At 35.7% G+C, this 23,198-nt stretch overlaps 1 protein-coding gene across 10 annotated transcripts in view; it reads left to right on the forward strand.

Annotated features, from left to right (window-relative positions):
• Window positions 1–23,198, forward strand: part of RABGAP1L (RAB GTPase activating protein 1 like) — a 762,235-nt gene that overhangs the window by 108,734 nt on the left and 630,303 nt on the right. For 9 of the 10 annotated variants that reach the window (XM_023247520.2, XM_023247522.2, XM_023247521.2 and 6 more), the window contains 3 exons: window positions 3,772–3,838; window positions 9,748–9,850; window positions 14,477–14,643. In XM_023247520.2, the coding sequence (XP_023103288.1) occupies window positions 3,772–3,838; window positions 9,748–9,850; window positions 14,477–14,643 (337 nt within the window). The remainder of the gene's footprint in view (window positions 1–3,771; window positions 3,839–9,747; window positions 9,851–14,476; window positions 14,644–23,198) is intronic. The other variant, XM_045049367.1, reaches the window with a different exon arrangement.

The raw sequence follows: 23,198 nt of genomic DNA on the forward strand, positions 1-23,198 counted from the left end.
TCTGACATACTGTCACTTTTCATTTTAACAACGAAAGTTCAGTTAAGAGACAGTGTTCCTTGACTGGTGTTGGTAGATGTTTGCCTCCTTTCCTTTTCCTTTCTTCCCTTCTTAATTTTTATCGGTAGTCTTCTAGCAGCATAAATGGAGGTAAATAGAATCCTAATCATTTGATGGACTAAAAGCAAAAGTAAAAAAAGTCAGTTTCCTGTTGCAGGACATTAACATACCATCTTTGTTTTTCTCACTTTTTTCCATTTCTGAAGTCTAAAGCAGTGCTAGATATGCTGAGTTTTGGTGATTGCATGGATGCTAACTTGCTGTTAAAAGCTCTGTTTTGAGTAAAAACTCATAGGTATTATGGAAGGCTAAACTTTCTCTCTTTTTTTTTAAGTTTTTTTTTTTTTTTTTTTTGAGAGAGAGAGAGACAGACAGACAGGCAGCATGAGTGGGGGAGGAACCGAGAGAGAGGGAGACTCAGAATCTGAAGCAGCCTCCAGGGTTTGAATCGTCAGCACAGAGCCCGATGGGGTGCTCAAACTCACAAACCGCAAGATTGTGACCTGAACCAAAGTTGATGCTTAACTGATTGAGCTACCCAGGCACCCCAGACTTTCTCTTCTTAATAGTGGCAATTGTAATAATAATTTATAATTGGCAACTGCTTTATAGTTTACAGTGTATTTTCACCATGAGGTTTTTCATCTTTACATTAACAGTGAGCCTGTAAGCGATAACATTTGTATTTCAGAAATGTCGAAAGTGAGATGTTGCAGTGTATAACTTGTCCTGGGTCACATAAGGGATTTATAATCTTTTCTGATAGGCTAGGGAGACGACAGAGTTCAATGTATAGAAGACCAGCAGTTTTGGATCATAGATATGGACTTGCATCCCAGTCCTTTAACGTAATAGCTTTGTTCTGACAAATCACTTCTACCTTCCTGAAAACAAGCTTTGTCATTTTTCATATGCAGATTGTCTTGAAATGTAAAATGCGGTAATATAGTAATGTCTGACTTAAGGTTGGCTTGGGCTCAGTTGGTTAAGCGTCTGTCTCTTGGTTTCGGCTCAGTCATGATCTCACAGTTTTGTGAATTCGAGCCCTGTCTTGGGCTCTGTGCTGGCAGCACAGAGCCTGCTTGGGATTCTTTTTCCCCTCTCTTTCTACCCCTTCCCTGCTTGTGCTGTTGCTGTCTCTGTCTCTGTCTCTCTAAAAATAAATAAACTTAAGAAAAAGTTAAGTATCTGTTACAATTAATGTAATAATATAATATCTCATTCTAAGGAGGTTTGATTGCAAGTTTTGGTCAGGTCAGCCTATTTACTATATTATAAATAATGTTGGATATGCCTCATCTGTGCTTTATACAGCAGTCCTAGAACTTACCATATCAGGTTGTAATTCCCTGTTTACTTGTATTTTCCTCCTTCAGTAGACTGTGAACTGCTTGAGAAAACAGGTGTGATGGCAATTTTCTACATTATTTATAGAGTTAACAAGGAAAGGTTGAATGCTTTGACCTCCCCAATGAAACACTTAATATCTGCATTAGGTGTTTGTGGTACTAATAATATCTAATTACTGACACATTATTCCTAATAGACCTCGCTTGTCTCTGTAGGAAGCCTGATGTGCTTTAATGAAATATAATTTTGGAAATGACTAATGCAGCTTGATGGAGAAAAATTGTGCAGTCTTCGTGTTGGAAGAACTTACTTAGAGTTCATATATTATACCTCTCCCATTTTCTAGAAGAGGAAGCAGAGGCTCAAGGGAGTTAGGTGCTTTCTCTAAGGTCACACTACTGGTTGGTGGCAGGATTTTTTGTTTATAACCCAGGAAAAGAGCAGCACGTCAAAGATCATCAAAGTAAAGTGAGAGCTGTTGCCATTTAAGGAAAACCTAAACTTCCAAGGCTCTTTTTGCAGTAGAATTTAACATAAGAATATTAAGAAAATATAAAATTGTACCAATTTTACCATTCACCTGCAAGTGCCTGGCAAAAAAAAAAAAATGATGAAAAACTTTAAGTTTTCAAAAGAACAAAAAGGGATGCATACTAGATTGTTAACAGTAGCTCTTAAGGGGGCTGACGTTAGAGAAAGGATAAATTATATTTTCTTTATATATTTTGGTATCCATTAATTTTTTACAATAAGTATATGATAGCTTTTAATTAAAAACCCCTATAATATACAAATCTGTTGTTAAAAAAGCCGTGAGAGATGCAAGCCAAAGCAAAGCATATGGTATTGTGAAAGAAGTCTTCTGACCTCATTGACCTGACTTCTTAGTTGAGGGGACCAAATTTTATATTCGAAAAAAAATTCACTCTTTTATTGTTGCTTAGCAAGTATTTAAGCAATAGTATAAGAAATAGTACAGTAAATTACATAATTAACATTTAATTTGTACAGTGTATATTATAGGAATTAATAGGGAGATTTTTCATTGTATAGTAATTATATTAAAATTATGAATATTAAAGTATTTTTTAGTAGATTCCATTTTGTTCAGTGGTACAGTAATATGTTTGAACTTTATCTTTGTCATGTACTTGATTGATTTTGGATGCCAAAAGAGAACCATGAACATGGTATCCTCAAGTACTCACAGGAAGTATATATTGTTTTACCACTTACTAGACTCATGATTGGGATAAGACTTACCTTGTTCATGGAAGAAAAAGCTGTGCTATTAGAAAGGTAAACTTTCAGAAAATAAAAAGGATCAGATTAAGTATTGATGTGTCAGCTGCCAGTATTTTGAAATGAAAAAAATCTTAACATATTTATTTACATTCTTTATCTCTGTATGAAATGTTCCATAGCATATTTAAAAATTTTGGAGAGCTGCAATACAAACCCTCTAGTAAGTGTGGCTGTGCGTTGTTGGCAGAGGGATACTGAAGACAGATCACATTGCCTCTAGATTTATAATACCTATTTAATAGGGAAAAGAATTTGAGTAAATTGTTAAATTTCTCTAGACTCTACTTTTCTTACCTAAAAGCAGAAATAATAATAGTCTAACAAAAATAAAAACGTTAGATTTTAGCTGAATTTTTAGAGCTTATGAAAATCCTTCACAAATAAAGTGGTAGTATTGATGGGATTCCTAAAGCTTCTCTAGCATCAGGAAACACAGAACAAAGTAAATAGTTAATCGTATATAGTATGTTGGATAATATCTTCACTAATATACTAATACATTTAGTAATGACCTTCATATAACTTTTTTTTCAAACTTAAGGTATAATAAATATTAACAGGCTACTCAGTGAAAGTGACTGTTGAAGGCCAGGGTAATTGTTTCTGTTAATCTGGCTTGACACAAAGAGAGAGCACAGTCTTATTTTTTTTTAATCTCCTTTTTCATGTAATTGGGTTGGTTGATTTTGATCTGTATGTTTAAAATAACTCCAAGGCAAATAAAGTCTCATTTCTACCTAGAAATTAATTCATATCTCACTACTATGTTTTGTTTCAGTCAGTAATTTGTGGCCATTTTATCACAGTTTCTGATCATTGGTAGTATTTTACATGTAGAAATAAAGATCTGGGAATTTAGATAACTTATTTCTATGTGATTTTATTATGTACCTTAATGAATTCTTTTTTTGTGGTGTTTCTTTAAAAAAACCTAAAGCTACTTGTAAATACAGAGCTCAGATTGTGTAGTTATTATAAAAAGGCTTTTTGCTCACTGGGCTTCTATATATTCTTGATACCTTATTTGTCCTTTTTTTTCCCCCCCAATATTTTCAGATGTTTTGGAATGTTATTAAGCCCAGGTCGAAACGTGAAGAACAGTGACATGCATTTACTGGATATGGTAATGATAATCTTAAGCACATTAACCAAGTATAGATGATAGTTATTTTATATTTTAGAAGTAATTTCTATTTAAAGATTTTGTCATATTGTCAAAATTGTTTCTAACTTTCAGCTGTGTGGTAGTACTAATTAGATTTGGAAACCCAAACTTAAAATTACTTATGAGGGAGAGATTTAGGAAAATTTCCACCAAAAAATCATATGCTAAATGAAAGCATATAAAAGGATAGTTTATGACAATGTCCATCTATTCATCTATTTAGGTTTTCAGGAAGATTATCTTTTCTTTGAGCCAAAAATAACAAGTACATGATTATAACAGGCATGCTTAGAGTGAATATGGTGCCTTTCATTTATTTTAATGCACTATTATTATTTGAGGACTGTGATGAATGCTTTTGTTTTCTTTAAAGCACTTCCATTTTTTAATTTATACTCCTTGGTAACCTGTCCTTAGCAAAGTATATTTACCGTAGTTGTATTTGTTTAAGGAATGTTCTTGAAGGTTAATATACATTCACAAGTTGATGTTTGATGTGAAAATAGTATACTGTATTTTAAACAAAAATACTGTACTTAATGAAAACATTTACTTTGTGATTTAGAAATGTAGGAAATAGAGTTATTAGGTATAAAGTAGTTAAGTATAAAGTGACTGAGATTTTTTACACTTACTGATAGATAACAAGCACTACGTGTTTTCATCTTTTCAGCTGAGTTTTACAGATGTCAATTAAATATCAATTATGTCAACTTTTTAGAGTTATTCCCTGGTAATGTCACATTGATTTTCTAGTGGCCCTACAATGGTTCGTTGAACCTTTTTTTGAATACATAGTTGTGTGGAGTTCTGGGCTCATAGCTATGGTAAAACATAGCTCTTACCGTGTGTGGGTTCACAGATTTGTGATGGAAGCAGATTCTTAAGTGTGTAACTACAGCAGTGGGTTAAGTGCTCTTCTAGATTGGTACAGTGAGCCACAGAAATACAGAGGAAGCATTGCACAGATAGGTAAGGTAAGAACAAACCAGTTCCACTGAATGTGAAGAGAAGTCAGCTTTCTTCCATCGCTCTTTACAACCTACCAGTAATACAAGTGGTTTTACCTAAGGCAAGTCATAGCATTTTGGAGTCCTGAAAATTCCATAAGGAGGTAGTTTAGGAACACGTAATACAAGTTCCTAGGTGTTAGTCATGGTCTTTTGGAGTTTAAAAGATTAAGGTGAATCACTGGCAGAGAAACCTAAATGCAGATTATAGAATTACAGACTGGCATTGAACTTCCTGGTCTTGAGTGTCTTTGGCAGAGCAGTCCTCCACTTTGAAGAGTCCATGTTGAAATCAAAGGGTTCGTCAGCATTAAAGCTTCTGTACAACAAATAGTTGGTAAAATTGGGAGGGTTTGTGTTTGCAGTTATCAGTAGTTGTGATTTATTACTGATCTTTGTGCTATCTTACTACATGGTTATTGAGCTTTGACTAGACCACATCTCATAAAATGGAACTTATTACCTTATAATGGAAACTATGGGACAGTTCTGATTATTACGAAGTCAATTCTTTGTAATCACCAGAAGTCCTATCCCTTATAAGTTAGCCTAATTAGCCTTAGTTCTTCCCTCTAGAGCAAGATGTTATGTTCTTCTATGACTCGTTTAATTATGTGAACACTTTGAAAACAAATTTCACTTTCTTGCACTTTTTTTCTGACAGACTTTGAAAAATCCTACAATTGTATTTAGTTTCACAATTTGTGAGAATTTTCTTTTTATCTTGAACAATATTTAAGAACGCTAACTTTTCTTCCCTGTGAATATTTTCTAATAAGCAAGATGAATTGAGACATTTTGTAAGTTTATAAATTTAGTTTAATATAAGATCTACATGAAAGAGAAAGTCATATTTATAGGTGAAAATATATTTTAGTCAAATGTCCGTATTACTTATATATATTATATAAACAAAATCATGTATAAATAAAATTTGGTTTTTTGGGGATACAAATAACAGAGACTCCATTGTCTTCCAGTAGTGAGAATATTTTTGGTGAAGATCCTTGTACTGTAGGAATAAGGAAATGAGAATTTTTGATCCACAGCCATTGATACAGTTGGTGAGGAAAGTTTTTCCTTTACCCTTCAAGGTTCTTTTGGCTAGTCTAAGAATTAAACTGACATGAGACAGATTAACAGGAGAGAATTAAATTTAATTCCATATGTGTTGGGGCTTCATAAGAATATGGTGCCTATAGGTAGTCAGGCAATGAGGTTTATATGCCATTCTGAGCTAAGGAGAAGGGGTAGAAGTTGGGGACCTCAAAGGGAAAGAAGACAGTCCATAGGAAGATGAAAAAAAGTAAAAGTTTGGCAAACAAATGTTTGCTAGACCACTCAGAAACAATGGGACATAGGAATTTTAACAGACTTTGCTAAGTTCCTCCCTATTTCACCTGCTTTATTTTATACTGTACTTATCTATGGTCACTATAAGGGGGAGGTCAGGGGTTCTTTCCCAGTCTTTTGTTTTTTAAAATAATCAGACTAAAAATAGCCTACATGCCAAAGAGATACATTTTGAGGTGCCAAATTTTACTCCCCTATAGTACCTAGGAAAAGCATAACTGCAAAGTACCAAGAAAAGCTGAAAACTCAGTAGAGCCTGGTTTCTTGGAACTGGAATGTAATTTAAAAGTCCTAGAAATGCCTCGGAAAGCTTGTGGAGCTTTACAATTAACCATTTGTTGACACTGGGCCAGTAGCTGGACTCATAGTTACAAATTCATTTGTATTTTAATCCAGTATGCTTATAATCTTTGTGTAGAACAGCAGAAATAAAATTTTCATGAAACCATTCTTACCCCTTCCTTAGGTGTATGAGGAACTCTATTTTTCTTCTACTTGATTAAAATGTCTGGTCATAATCCACTAAATTGATTTGATGATCCACAGATGAGTCACAAATTGCTGTTTGGAAAACATTAGACTCTCAGCTCCCGAGGGTCAGGATCAGTTTGTTTTCCTTGCTGGATACTTAATAGGCATAGAGCATGGCTTATAGTAGGCTCATATTTGCTTAACAAATGGATAGATTAACACAGACTTACATTTTTTACTTTTTCTGTGTGTTATTTCTTTACAGTACCGTGTGTCTGCTTTACCCTACTGTTTGCCTTCTTGACCTCATAGCTTCAGCTTGCTCATGACTTGACAGTTCATTTGTGGCTTACTGTGTTCTCCGGCCTCTGTGTTATGCCCTTTCTGCTATGTTCCCATTGTAAACTGCCACATTCTGTCTGTATTTCCTAGTTTATTTTCCTAAGAGGAGGGCACCTAGGGTTCCTGCCTTTTCTAGTTTGGGCAGAGACTTAGGTTGTCCGGATGTCCCTTACCTGCTGTCTCTGATTTTGTCAGCTCCGCTTGTGGTGGAGACAGAAGAGTTAGGAAGAACTCTTCAACAAAGACAGTTGAAGAAGCATCTTTTTTTTTTTTTTTTAATTAAAATATTTTTTAAAATGTTTGTCTTTTTTTTTTTTTTTTTTTTTTTGAGAGAGGGAGAGTGAGAGAGAGAAAGCCAGGGAGGGGCATAGAGAGAGGGACAGAGAAATCCCAAGCAGGCTCAGCACTGTCAGCTCAGAACCCAATGTGGGGCCTGAACTCTTGAACCGTGAGATCATGACCTGAGCCAAAACCAAGAGTCAGACGCTTAACTGACTGAGCCACCCAGGCGCTCCAAGAAGCATCTTTATAAGAGGCTGGGAGCAAGCTGGTCTGTGTGATAGAAAGGTCTAGTTCAATAACAAAAATGCAGTACTTGATGAGGAGAAACTGTTATTGAGGGCTTTTGATGTAAGACAGTATTATTGTGGTGGTGTATTATGAGAACTACAAAGACATAAAAATACAGATGTTTGAGTTAGGCTATTTTGGTTATAAGAAACAGAGATCCACTTAGAACACCTTGAAGATAGAAGAGGTTATTGATCTTCATGAAATTGTACCTAAACACTACAAAGTGGTTTTTGCTATTTGGACTGTTCCTGTCTGCCTCACATCCCCCCATGGGCTTGCTCTTTCTTTGAGTCTCTTTTTTTTTTGCTCCTTCTCTTTTTTTCACTGCTGCCCTTGCTCCCGGAGATCTGGTGCTCTGCCCCCCTGTCTTTCTGTACCTCCTTCCCTCCCCTCCCCCTTTCTGTTTCCTTCTTTCTGTCTCCTCTTTCTCCTTCTCTTCCCCTTTCCCTCCTTGCCTTCATCTCTCCCTCCCTGCACCTTCTCTGCCCTTTTTCTTTCTGCTCCTCACTCTTCCTCCTTCCTTCCCTGTCTCCCAGTATCTGCCTTTATATTTTGACTGCATGATCATTTTTAATGGTTTTTTGTTTTTCTCTGTTTCTCTCCTACCACTTAACAGTTTCCTAATACTCTACTCTTCTTTATGTGTTCTTTCCTACTTTTTAATTTCTGTTATCACTTCATTTTTTATGTGGCCTGTCAGTGCCTGGCTTCTTATTAAAACCTTTCAGCTCCACTGCTGACTGCCTACTTTTCTTGGTGTTTGTTAATTGAAAGAAATAATTTGATTGGGCTCACTCGTCTTTTTGGAGTCAAGCATGGCACAAGCTCTTGTTCAGAAATGGATTGGGTTTTTTTGGGGGTCAGATGCCCATTCTTGTTTTGAATTGGGATCTAATGAGAAGGTAGAGAGGATAGGCACAGGGAGGGAGAGAGGAACGGGTGGGGAGACAGAGAGAGAATGAATATGAATATATGAAAGTGTTGAAGGTGCTGAGTGAATCTCCTTAATGTGGCCTTGAGTGTACTTCATCTCCGGAATGCAGGGTCCCTGCACTCAAGCTGTACAGTTCGATTAGTGAAATACCACCAATACATTAGGAAAATAAACACAATAATTACCAAATGACAAATAATTTTATAGGGATTCAGAGAAGCTTCTGTGTGGGGGTAAAATTGGAAAAACAGTATTTATCTTTGTTTTAGTCTGATACTTCTAGCACTCTCTATTCATAATATGAGGAAATGGGCACAGGAAATTTAAAGTTCTGTAGATAATACACTTTTGCATATGCACATACTTGTATGCTGTGTGCTGTTCTCCCGTGGGGACACCTCTAACCTCCCCTCCCCTGCACATGTACATACATGCACGCAACTGTATATGATCCTGTTTTCACGATAGGAGTTGCCGGCTTCTTCAGTGAGGGTCAGGAGTGGGCTTAGTAGGAGCCTGAAAGAGTGGAGGAGATGAAGAAGGGGAGGAGTGAAGGGAAGGAGGGAGCAAGTGTAAGAGTGAATGGGAGATAATCAACTTGGGTGTTGATTACCTCTATTAGCCTCCTAACATTGGTTACTGATTGTAAGCCAGTATACAAGTATCTGACATAGATAATAGAAAAGTATGAACTTTCAGAAGTGTTAATTGTGATAAAGTAAATTAATATTTTAAGAATATATTATAAATTAGAACACTGGAAGAAAAATACCGCTTTTCTGTTGACTTACTGTTAATTCAATTTAAATATCTTCAGTGAGATGTACACTATAGTTTTAATAGAAACTGTGGACATCCTTGTATGTAGGTATATGAAATTATGACCAGAAGTCTAAGATAACTATAACTTCACTCCAATACTATGTTTTTGTGAGTCAGTATATGAAGGTACAGCTACTTCTATCCAAGAGGTACGTGTCTGTAAATAGAAACTCTGAAGAAAGCCTTAGAATTTAATAATGAAAGAAATGCTTTTGTAGGGTGGCGAATAATACAGAAAAAAATCCATTTGTAAATCCAAATTTTATTAAATTTGATTGCTTAAAGTAAGATATGTTTATAATTTAAAATGGTGATTTTCCTGATGCATGTATTCTCAGTAATTTCTGTCTGAATTTTTGTAGGAATCCATGGGAAAGAGCTATGATGGAAGAGCTTATGTTATTACTGGCATTTGGAACCCCAATGTGCCAATATTTCTGGCACTTAATGAAGAAACCCCAAAAGGTAACTTTTCTCAAATTATTCATTATTATTTGCTTTAAATTTTATATTATGGTCAATGTTGTTTTGCTGTGTTTTTAAAAATTCTGGAGCTTATTTAAAATGAAGTTATTTAGGGGGCGCCTGGGTGGCGCAGTCGGTTAAGCGGCCGACTTCAGCCAGGTCACGATCTCGCGGTCCGGGAGTTCGAGCCCCGCGTCGGGCTCTGGGCTGATGGCTCGGAGCCTGGAGCCTGTTTCCGATTCTGTGTCTCCCTCTCTCACTGCCCCTCCCCCGTTCATGCTCTGTCTCTCTCTGTCCTAAAAATAAATAAACGTTGAAAAAAAAAATTTAAAAAAAAAAAAATAAAAATAAAATGAAGTTATTTAGATTTCAAAGTCTTTATTTTTTATTTTTAAATGTTTATTTATTTTGAGAGACAGCATGAGCAAGGGAGGGACAGAGAAAGAGTGAGAGACAATCCCAAGCAGGCTCTTTGTTGTCAGTGCAGAGCCTGATGAGGGGCTCAATCCCACAAATGGTGAGATTGTGACCTGAGCTGAAATCAAGAGTTGGATGCTTAACCAACTGAACCAACCAGGCGCCCCATAAATTTTGCAGGTTTTTAAAAATACTTTATGCATTATGGGGAAAACCTCCACTTTCAAAAGAATCTTCCTTAAAGATATGTGAATTAGTTTTATTAGATTATGTAGAAAATATTTGGGGTTTGTGCTTTATATGTTACTATAGAGTTATTTTATTTTGAAGCAGAGTTTGGAAGAGTATGGAAGAAATAGGGAAAGCAAATTCTGGAATTTTGCATATCTTTGGTAACTGTTCTCTGTTTTCCTTATAGATTACTTATATTTTTTATTTTTAAATTATTTTTCCAGTCTTTTGACCTTTGGGATCTTAGTAATGTGTATTCAGGATTTCATTTGTGGTAAACGCTTTTTTCTGTGTTGTTTACCTTTTCATTTTGTTAGACATGTCTAGTGTTAAACGATAAGTTTATGAGTGGTAAATAGTACATCTGTCATTCTTCCCATTGTGTTTATTTTTATTCCTACTTTATCCAGATATCTGTTAATTGTCTGTGTTTTTTACCCCTCTGCCATCTGTCCTTAAACTAAAATTTAAATTTTTACCTCATGAGTTACAACTAATGTTATAAGTTACACTAAATGCTTTACTGTGATTCAACCAATAATTTGTATTGAGAAAATAACGGATCCATTGGCTTGATCTTTTGTCTTATATTCGTTTCTTTATATCCACAGTAGATTTTTGGTTAAAACAGGAACATTAATGAATACTAATATAGAAATATATTAATGAAGAGCATTACATGGTAATTATTCTCAAATTTCTTTAGCAAGAATATTTACCAGTTGCATGAATTGCATGCATTTGAACACACATCAAGCTATTTCAAAATGAGGGCTAAAAAGATAGAAAAATAATAATGATTATAGGGCCTTTCATGTATTAGGAATAAATAATTTTTACACCCACAGTTTATAAATTCTGCCTACAGGCTTGTAAAGACCAGCCTGTAAACTTCTGTCTTATAATCATTCAGAAAGTAAACATGAAAATGAGAAAAATAAGCCAGTTGATAATTTTGAAGAATAAAATATAAGAACTTCAAATAGTTATAACAGCAATTTTTATCTGTTTTTAATGTAACACATAGTTCAATTTGATTTTGTTCTTTAATATATCTTTGGTCTTCTATCAGAAGATAATATATTTTAAAGTCTGGGGCGCCTGGGTGGCGCAGTTAAGCGTCCGACTTCAGCCAGGTCACGATCTTGCGGTCCGTGAGTTCGAGCCCCGCGTCAGGCTCTGGGCTGATGGCTTGGAGCCTGGAGCCTGTTTCCGATTCTGTGTCTCCCTCTCTCTCTGCCCCTCCCCTGTTCATGCTCTGTCCCAAAAATAAATAAAAACGTTGAAAAAAAAATTAAAAAAAAAAAGTTTATTTGTTCTATTAAAATAAACTTAATACTATATTACAATAATATTCTTATCCAAAAGATAATGTCTTTTAAATTTAAAATTATTTCATATGCCATAAAAAACACTGACTTGATTTCTAAAATTTCCAAATGATGTCCCTGAGATTATAACTTACTCAAAGGATTCATGAATAAAACTTTGACTTCTTACAGAAGAAGTTGAAACTCTGGAAATGAAATGTCTTAGATCTTTTCACTGTACCACCAAGCTGTGTTTTCTATTCTGTTTTGTGTTATTGTCTCTTACACTTTGATAGTACTCTCCTTGGACTTTAAGGTCTGCTAAGTCAAGTACAGTGTCTAGTGAATCCTCATTTCTCTTGAATTTGCAGGTAGAATGCTTGCATTACGTAAGAATGTAATGAATTTTTTGTTGAATTTGACATTAATAGAAGTGTAGTTGACGTGCATAAATGTTGTATAATGTTTTTTAAAAACACTATTGAAGGTTTCTTTTAATGGGCTTAGTTATTTGAGCTTCGAGAACTAAAAATGCTGGACAAAATAAAATTTAAAAATATTTAAGAAGTAGCAAAGAAATGACAATATGGAATAGCCAAACCCAGACTGAAAACCCAATAAGAGGAGCCTGGCTGGCTTAGCTGGTAGAGTGCATAACTTTTAACCTCAGGATTGTGAGTTCAAGCCCCCACACTGGGCATGGGGCCTACTTAAAAAAAAGAAAAGGAAATTGGGGCGCCTGGGTGGCGCAGTCGGTTAAGCGTCCGACTTCAGCCAGGTCACGATCTCGCGGTCCGGGAGTTCGAGCCCCGCGTCGGGCTCTGGGCTGATGGCTCAGAGCCTGGAGCCTGTTTCCGATTCTGTGTCTCCCTCTCTCTCTGCCCCTCCCCCGTTCATGCTCTGTCTCTCTCTGTCCCAAAAATAAATAAACGTTGAAAAAAAAAAATTTGAAGAAAAAAAAAAAAAAGAAAAGGAAAAAAAGAAAACCAATGAATCTCAAGTAGGGTAAATAAAACAAAATAAAATCCGTATTTCAGCCTATTGTGAAACTAAAGGAAACCATTAGACACCAGCCTACAAGATTCTAGATCTAAATTAAAAAAGGCTGTGGTGGTTCAGTTGGTTAAGAGTCCCACTCTTGATTTCTGCTCAGTCAAGATTTCATGATTTGTGAGATTGAGCCCCAGTTTGTGAGATCGAGCCAGGCATTGGGCCCTGCACTTCCTCTCTCCCTCTCTCTTTGCCCCTCTTCTGTTCATTCTCTCTCAAAATAAAGAAACACACTTAAAAAAAACATTAAAAAACTTAAAAAAAATAGAAGTCTGTGGCCAAGTAAGCATTTTAATTTTTTTTTGAGGTTTTATTTATGTACTTGAGAGAGACAGCACAAGTTGGGAAGGGGCAGAGAGACAGAGTGAGAGAAAAAATCCCAAGCAAGCTCTGAGCTACCAGTGCAGAGCCTGACGTGGGGTTTGAACTCATGAAACTGTGAGATCATGAACTGAGCTGAAACCTGGAGTTGGATGCTGAACTGACCGAGCCACCCAGGTGCCTCGGCCAAGTAAACATTTTAAATAATAACTGAAATTGTGACTGATAGCACTATATTATTGCCTAAAATTACTTGCCAAGACTCTGATATATATATATATATATATATATAACTGTACAGAAGAACCTTAATCAGTGTTTTTCCTGAACATACAGTGAGGGGACAATGAGGGTACTGACAGACCTTAAAGCATATACAACATTGCATAAGCATTTTCCTGTACAAATTTAGCATCGTGAAGGTTGAACATCTCTTTTGATTTGACAGTCCTCATGCATCTCATCAAAGTGAATAGTTTCTTGTATCTCTTTTTTTAAGATGAAAGGGCAAATTCTTGTGATTTTCCAGAGTTTTTTGGGGAAGTTTGAAAGATAGTTTTTCTCAGGATCCACATAAGAGTGAAACCATATGGTATCTGTCTTTCTCTGTATGGCTTATTTCACTTAGCATCACACTCTCCAGTTCCATCCACGTTGCTACAAAAGGCCATATTTCGTTTTTTCTCGAACCTATGGGGGAGGGGAAGGAAAAAAAAAAAAAAAGAGGTTAGAGTGGGAGAGAGCCAAAGCATAAGAGACTGTTAAAAACTGAGAACAAACTGAGGGTTGATGGGGGGTGGGAGGGAAGGGAGGGTGGGTGATGGGTATTGAGGAGTTGAGGAGGGCACCTTTTGGGATGAGCACTGGGTGTTGTATGGAAACCAATTTGTCAATAAATTTCATATATATTAAAAAAAAATTAAAAAAAAATAAAAATAAAAAAATAAATAAAAAAGAAAAGAAAGATAGTTTTTGTGTAAAAGAAAATTACATCTTATCTGAAAATTTTATCTTATTTTTTATATTAAAGACCTGATTTGTGGAAGGAAAAAGTAAGGTTGTCAGAGATTTTGACCATTGGTTTAGATAGGATCATGAGTATTGAGAAGCATACTTGGAAAACGTGTTTGTGTACCCATTTAATCAACGAGGCAGTACAACATTTAAAATTAAACATAGATGGTAACATGATTGGAAAGGACCTTAGTTTTTTCATAAGTGGGGAACCTTTGTTTTCTTAAATAGTCAAGGAATGATAAAGACAGCATAATGTATGTATGGAAAATTTCTACTGCAGATAAGCGGGTGTACATGACTGTGGCAGTGGATATGGTAGTCACAGAGGTGGTGGAGCCTGTCCGCTTTCTCCTGGAGACTGTCGTACGGGTGTACCCTCCAAATGAGCGATTTTGGTATTTCAGCAGAAAGACTTTCACAGAGACGTTCTTCATGAGGTTGAAACAGGTAGGACCTTTTGTTCTTTTCGTATAATACCCTATATTTTTTTCTAGTATTTTAACACCAAGATAATTTTGTAAGTAGTGATAAAAAGCAATAAAATTATTAGTGTAATCAAGTGATGTTTATTGTCAACCAATAGAATATTTGAAAAAACTACATCTAGGTAATGTAAGTTAAAAGAAAAAAAGGGATAGTATAATAATTATGCACTTTATTCACTAGAAACCTGTAATGTGTACGTGTGAAGTATCCACATACTTAATTGAAATACTGATTTTATATATAAAACAACATCCTTTTATAGATAGTTTTTTAAAACCAAAAAACCAGAACACAGAAATGGCATATCTTTATAAAGTTATAATGAAAACATTTCCAAGTAATACCTATTATTGTCATTATTATTTCTACCAATATATATATGAATATATATGAATCAGTAAGATTATAAAATTACTTTAATACTAAAATTAGCAAAAATGGTGTTTCTTTGACATCCCTATATTAGGCAGTGTTAGGTAAAATACATAATTTTTGTTTTGTAGTGAAGGAAGGAGGTATCAATGAAAAATAGTTTGAATTCTAAGGGTCTGTTTTGTGAAATGAGGGTAAAATGCTCTATTTAAATCATGGAAATCCTTTATTTATTATTTAGTACTACCACTTCCCAAATTTAATAATGTTTTTGCTGCTTCATAGACTATACTATGTGAAATGTGATGTGGTAAAAACAAGTGTCAGCATAGCGAACAAATAAAGAAGCCACTTAGCTGTTTGTTTTTATTTATATATATATATGGCTCAGCTAGGTACTTTGAAATGATTGTGTTTTCTTTGTTTTTCATAAAATTACTAGAACAATGGTGGTCTGACACAACTTTTATTACTATTTAAACCATTTCCTGTCTTTGTAGCATATTCTAGTGAAGATTATATGAACAGTATTCAAAATATTAGTCTCCTGAGTATCTTTTCATATTTTATTATGATATATTTTCCTCCCTCTCTCCCTTCTTACGTTTGATTTTTTGGTAGCTTAATTGTTCTCATAAGAATTCACTTGTTATTTTGAGCCAGAGGATTATTCAGAGTTGTGTAAGAGTAAATAAAGGAGCTATGTAGAAAGTGGTCATTGTTCTTCCAGTGACAGTTAATAAATTATATGAATTCTTCCTTTCTGATACCTGATAAAAAGTTAGCTTTTTCTTGGGGCGCCTGGGTGGCTTACTCGGTTAAGCGTCCGACTCTTGACTTCAGCTCAGGTCATGATATCATGGTTCGTGAGTTCCAGCCCCGTGTCAGGGTCTTTGCTGACAGTGTGGAGACTGTTTGGGATTCTTTCTCTCTCTGCCTCTCTGCTGCTTGTGCTCACTCACTCTCTCTCTCTCTCTTTCAAAATAAATAAATAAACTTGAAAAAAAAGTTAGCTTTTTCCCATATATGTGTGTTGATGTATATACATATATGGCATGATAAATGAGAGTACTGTGATTTATATATTTACGTAAATTTTAAGGATATATATTAAATTTTTATTAAATGTTATTTTCATATTTTAAAAATTACTGATGAGTGATTGAGTAGCAAGTAATTAAGCATTAAAAATACTGCACAAGGTTATTTCATGTGAATTAAGATTAAATTAGATTTACTTATAATCAGCTCTACTAAATGTGAGACTGATTTATTTTTTGTTTATTTTTTATTCTTATATTATGAACAATTTTATGCCCAAATAGTAGAAAATGTAGATTAAATGGACAAAATCCTCAAAAACACAATTTACCAAAATGATGGACATGGGACTAAATAGAAAATCTGAATTGTTGTATATATAAAATATGGTGAATATGCAATCAGAATTTTTCCCGCAAAGTGAACTCAGTATGAAAACTTTCACTGGTGAATGCCTCCAAAGCCTGTGCACTTGGGAAATGTACACACACACAGACATGCGTACACATGAACATGAGAACACACACACATGCACGTATACATACACAGGCTATACCAAACTACACAGGCCTTCCCCTGAGAATAGACAAAGAAGGAGTACACCGCCCCCAAGGAACCCACCCCCCACGAAGACATTTTCAAGTTTTTATTAAATTCCAGTGAGTTAACATACAGTGTAATTATTAGCTTCAGGTGTACGATGTAGCGATTCAGTACTCCATATTACACCTGGTGCTCATCACAAGTGTGCTGTGAAACTGGTTTAAATGAATATCAAATATGATGAAGATGATTCGTAACTTTAGTGGCATAATCCATGTTCAAGGAAAAGCGTGGGAAGCTATGGAGACTGAAGGCATACCTGCCCTGGGCAGAAATAAGGAAAATGAAAAAAATTGAAATCTAGGGAAGTTCAGTGAAGTACTAAAATTTATGTAGATAATTATTGCAAAGGCTGAGACTATAACTCCTTACTGTAAGTCACACTATGTTGCTCTAAGGCCAGGCTACTTTCTTTCTTTCAGTATTTCAGAGACTGAGTCGGTTTGTGGCCACTGATAGTAATTTTGAGATGTTGGTCTAGACTAAACAGCGTTGGTAGAAAGAAGGAATTAGGTGAGCATTGAATGCAGTTCATGGTTCCCTTGGAAACTCTGGGTCCAGGCCATTCCTAATATCAAGGATTCAGAGGAGAATGGGTTAGTTTTAGTTTGAGTGATTTGGATTTAGGCACTTAGAATCCTTCTGGGATTACTGGATTTACTGAATAAACCCAGAACTGGTCCTCTACTCAAACAGGATTAGAACAGATTTCTGGGGGATAATAACATATTGGTTGGGATTCCCTATCCCCAAATTCTTTTTTTCTTGTTAGTTTTCCTGCTCTCAAATATAGCAGGAGTTTATTTGTATGCCGAGGAATGTAGGAAAATATGGCTTACACTAATTAGTGTCCATTTGGGGCCAAATGGCATTTTCATTTCATTCATTTTCCACTCACAGGGAGTGAAAAGAGCCTGTAAGAAGGGGACTGAATCAAGAGGGTCTGGGAAAGTTTCTCAGGGAGAGCCTTGTGACCTGAGTCCTGACAGAGGAGTAGAATTTAATTACAGTATGTGCAAATGCCTAGAGGGCTGGAAAGACTAGGGAGCACAGAAGAGGGGAAGACAGTAGGTGATGAGAGGAAGCTAGGTCCCTGATCATGTGAGAATTTGTAGTCCATGGTAAGGGTTTTTTCTACATCAGCTTTATTGAAGTATAATCAGCACACAGTACAATGCACCCATTTTATGAGTTTGGGCAAATTTATACACTTGAATAGCCACCATTAAAATTAACATAGGCAATGTTTCTATTACTCTTAAAAATTCCATTTTGCTATCCCAGCCATTCCTCCCCAGGCTCAGCAGTAATCTGTTTCTGTCATTATAGATTAGAGTTGGTTTTTCTAGCATTTCATACAACTGAAATTGCACACTATGAACTCTTTTGTGTAAGGCTTCTTTCATATAACAGTGTTTTTGACAGTTATCCATGTTGTGTGTGTCAGTAATTCATTCCTTTTTATTATGAAATGATAGACTTTTGTAAGAATATACCCCAGTTTGTTTATCCATTTATCTGTTTGGAATTTTAGTTGTTTCTAGTTTTTGGCTAGTATGGTTAAAGCTGCCGTGTGCATGTCTTTGTGTGGACATAGGTTTTCATTTATCTTGGATAGATACGTAGAAGTGGAATAAGAATACGTAGAAGATACATAAATGAATCTTCATTTTAAATGCTCAAATTTTTTTGCCCACTATTTGTCTTCCTGCATTGCAAGAGTTCTTTATGTATTCTGAATATGTCTTTTGTCACATACACTTACTCCAAATATTTCCCCCTAACAATGGCTTGCATTTTTATTTTCTTATTTTCATTATTTATTTTTATTTCTCAACAGCCTATTGAAGAGCTGAATTTTTAATTTTGGTGGCTATATTTATCAAAAATTTTTTCTTAAATTTTTATTTGTACTATTTGACCATTGATTCCTGGACTCTATATTCTATGCCATTGATGTTTAGGTCTGTTTTTGTACCAATAAATACCACACAGTCTTGAGCACTACAGCTTTTTAGTAAATTTTAAAGTCTGGTGTTGTAAGATTTCTGACGTTTTTCAAAGTTGTTTTGTCTGTTTCAGGTATTTTGCATTTTTATCTGAATTTTAGCATTAGTCTGTCAGTTTGTTGAAAAATGCCCTGATTTAAAAAAAAAAATTTTTTTTAAATCTTTATTTACGTTTGAGAGAGAGACAGAGCACGAGTGGGGGAGGAACAGAGAGAGGGAGACACAGAATCCAAAGCAGGCTTCAGACTCCAGCCTGTCAGCACAGAGACCAATGCGAGGCTCGAACTCAAAAACCACGAGATCATGACTTGAGCCGAAGTTGGACACTTAACCGACTGAGCCACCCAGGCACCCCTGCCCTGATTTTTATTGAGATTGCCTTATATCTGTATATCACTTTGGAAAGACTTACTATCTTAACAGTATTAGGTCTTCCCCATATCTGAAAAGCTAACGTCACCCTCAATGGGGAAAAACTGAGAGCCTTTCCCCTAAGGTCAGGAACAAGGTAAGAATGCCCACTCTCATCACTTGTATTCAACATAGTAGTGGAAGTCCTAGCCGTAGAAGTCAGACAACAAAAAGAAATGAAAGGCTTCCAAATTGGTAGGGAAGAAGTAAAATTTTCGCTATTTGCAGATGGCATGATACTGTACATAAAAAACATGAAAGATTCAACCAAAAACTGATAAGACCAAAACATTAATTCAGTAAAGTCACAGGATACAAAATCAGTGTATACAAATCTGTTGTATTTCCATATGCCAGCAATGAAGCAGCAGAAAGAGAAATTGAGAAAACAGTCTAATTTACAATTGTACCAAAAATAATAAGATACTTAGGAATAAACCTAACCAAAGAGGTGGAATACCTGTATTCTGCAAACTCTAAGACATTCAAGAAAGAAATTGAAGATGACACAGGAAATGGAAAGACATTCCATGCTCATGGATTGGAAGAATATTGTTCACTTGTCTATACTGCCCAAAACAGTCTGCAAATTTAATGCAACCGCAATCACAATACCACCAGCATTTTTCATAGAACTAGAACAAATAACTCTAAAATTTGTATGGAAACACAAAAGACCCCAGATAGCCAAAGCAACCTTGAAAAAGAAAAGCAAAGCTGGAGGCATCACAATCCTAGACTTGAAAATATGTTACAAAGCTGTAGTGATCAAAACAGTATGGAACTGACACAAAAATCAACCAATAGATCAATGGAACAGAATAGAAAACCCAGAAATAAACCCACAATTACATGATCAGTTAATCTTTGACAAAGCAGAATATCCAATGAGAAAAAGTTTCTTTAACAAATGGTGTTGGGAAAACTGGACAGCTACCTGCAAGAGAATGAAACTGGACCACTTGCTTGCACCATACAAAAAAATAAATTCAAAATGAATTAAAGACCTAAAATGTGAGATCTGGAACCATAAAAATCCTAGAAGAGAACACATGCAGTAATTTCTCTGATATTGACTGTAGCACCTTTTTTACGGATAGGTCCCAAGGCACGGGAAACAAAAGGAAAAATAAACCACTGGGACTTCGTCAAAATAAAAAGCTTCTGCACAGCAAAGGAAATAATTAGTGAAACTAAAAGGCCACCAATGGAATGGAAGAAGATATTTGCAAATGATGTATCTGATAAAAGGTTACTATCCAAAATATATAAAGAACTGATACAACTCTACACCAAAAAAACACATAATCCAAATAAAAAATGGGCAGAAGACATGAACAGACATTTCTCCAAAGAAGACATACAGATGATCATCATACCCATAAAAGATGCTCATCATCACTTATTATCAGTGAAATGCAAATCCACATTACAATGAGCTCTCACTTCCCACCTGTCAGAATGGCTAAGATCAACAACATAGAAATAGGTGTTGACAAGGATGTGGAGAAAAAGGAACCCTTTTGCGCTATTGGTGGGAGTGCAGTCTGGTGCAGCCACTGTGGAAAACAGTATGGAGGTTCCTCAAAAAATTAGAAATAGAACTATCCTATGACCCAGCAATTGTACTACTAGGAATTTATCCAAAGGATACAAAAATGCTGATTTGAAGGGGCACATGCACCCCGGTGTTTATGGTAGCATTATTTGCAATACCAAGATACGGAAGCAGCTCAAGTGTCCATCAGTTAATGAATGGATGAAGAAGAGGTCACCTCAAAGGAATATTATTCAGCTGTAAAAAGAATGAAATCTTGTCACATGGATGAAGCTAGAGAGTATATAATGCTAAGTGAAATAAGTCAGTCAGAGAAAGACAGATACCATTATAATTTCACTCATATGTGGGAATTTAAGAAACAAATGAGCAAAGAGAAAGAAGATAAACCAAGAAACAGACTCTTAACTCTAGAGAACCAACTGATGGTTACCAGAGGGGACATGTGTGGGGGTATAGGTGAAATAGGTGTTAGGGATTAAGGAGTGCAGTTGTCATGATGAGCTCAAGCTGATTGAAAATAAAAACTTAAAAAAAAAAGAAAATAATATCAAGCCTTCCAATCAATATACATGGCATATCACGTAGAGTATAGCTTTTCTTTAATTTCTCTGAGCAATGTTGTCAGTTTTAGTAGATGGGTTTTACTCATATTTTGTTCCATTTACCTCCAGATATTTAATATTTTTATGTGACTAAAAGATGTATTTTGGGTTTTTTTTGTATATTGTTTTTTAATTAAAAAAATTTTTTTTTAATGTTTGTTTATATTTGAGAGAGGAGACAGAGCACGAGCAAGGGAGGGGCAGAGAGAGGGAGACACAGAATCTGAAGCAGGCTCCAGACTCTGAGCTGTCAGCACAGAGCCTGATGCAGGGCTTGAACTCATAAACCATGAGATCATGACCTGAGCCGAAGTCGGCGCTTGACTGATAGAGCCACCCAGGTGTCCCATTGTTTTTTAATTTTTATTTTTAATTTAATTTAATTTAATGTTTTATTTTATTTTATTTTATTTTATTTTATTTTATTTTATTTTATTTTATTTTATTTTATTTTATTTTATTTTATTTTATTTTATTTTATTTTATTTTATTTTACTTTTATTTTATTTATTTTTTTCAATATATGGAGTTTATTGTCAAATTGGTTTCCATACAACACCCAGTGCTCATCCCAAAAGGTGCCCTCCTCAATACCCAATACCCACCCTCCCCTCCCTCCCACCCCCCATCAATCCTCAGTTCTCAGTTTTTAAGAGTCTCTTATGCTTTGGCTCTCTCCCACTCTAACCTTTTTTTTTTTTCCTTCCCCTCCCCCATGGGTTTCTGTTAAGTTTCTCAGGATCCACATAAGAGTGAAACCATATGGTATCTGTCTTTCTCTGTATGGCTTATTTCACTTAGCATCACACTCTCCAGTTCCATCCATGTTGCTACAAAAGGCCATATTTCATTCTTTCTCATTGCCACATAGTACTCCATTGTGTATATAAACCACAATTTCTTTATCCATTCATCAGTTGATGGACATTTAGGTTCTTTCCATAATTTGGCTATTGTTGAGAGTGCTGCTATAAACATTGGGGTACAAGTGCCCCTATGCGTCAGTACTCCTGTATCCCTTGGGTAAATTCCTAGCAGTGCTATTGCTGGGTCATAGGGTAGGTCTATTTTTAATTTTCTGAGGAACCTCCACACAGTTTTCCAGAGTGGCTGCACCAATTTGCATTCCCACCAACAGTGCAAGAGGGTTCCCGTTTCTCCACATCCTCTCCAGCATCTATAGTCTCCTGATTTGTTCATTTTGGCCACTCTGACTGGCGTGAGGTGATACCTGAGTGTGGTTTTGATTTGTATTTCCCTGATGAGGAGCGATGTTGAACATCTTTTCATGTGCCTGTTGGCCATCTGGATGTCTTCTTTTTTTTTTTTTTCCTTTTTTTCTTTTCTTTTTTTTTCTTTTTTTTTTTCATGTTTTTTTAAATTTTTTTTTTCAACGTTTATTTATTTTTGGGACAGAGAGAGACAGAGCATGAACGGGGGAGGGGCAGAGAGAGAGGGAGACACAGAATCGGAAACAGGCTCCAGGCTCCGAGCCATCAGCCCAGAGCCTGACGCGGGGCTCGAACTCACGGACCACGAGATTGTGACCTGGCTGAAGTCGGACGCTTAACCGACTGCGCCACCCAGGCGCCCCTGGATGTCTTCTTTAGAGAAGTGTCTATTCATGTTTTCTGCCCATTTCTTCACTGGGTTATTTGTTTTTCGGGTGTGGAGTTTGGTGAGCTCTTTATAGATTTTGGATACTAGCCCTTTGTCCAATATGTCATTTGCAAATATCTTTTCCCATTCCGTTGGTTGCCTTTTAGTTTTGTTGGTTGTTTCCTTTGCTGTGCGGAAGCTTTTTATCTTCATAAGGTCCCAGTAGTTCATTTTTGCTTTAATTCCCTTGCCTTTGGGGATGTGTCAAGTAAGAAATTGCTATGGCTGAGGTCAGAGAGGTCTTTTCCTGCTTTCTCC

The sequence above is a fragment of the Felis catus genome, chromosome F1, assembly GCF_018350175.1.
Source record: "Felis catus isolate Fca126 chromosome F1, F.catus_Fca126_mat1.0, whole genome shotgun sequence".
Classification (NCBI taxonomy): Eukaryota; Metazoa; Chordata; class Mammalia; order Carnivora; family Felidae; genus Felis; species Felis catus.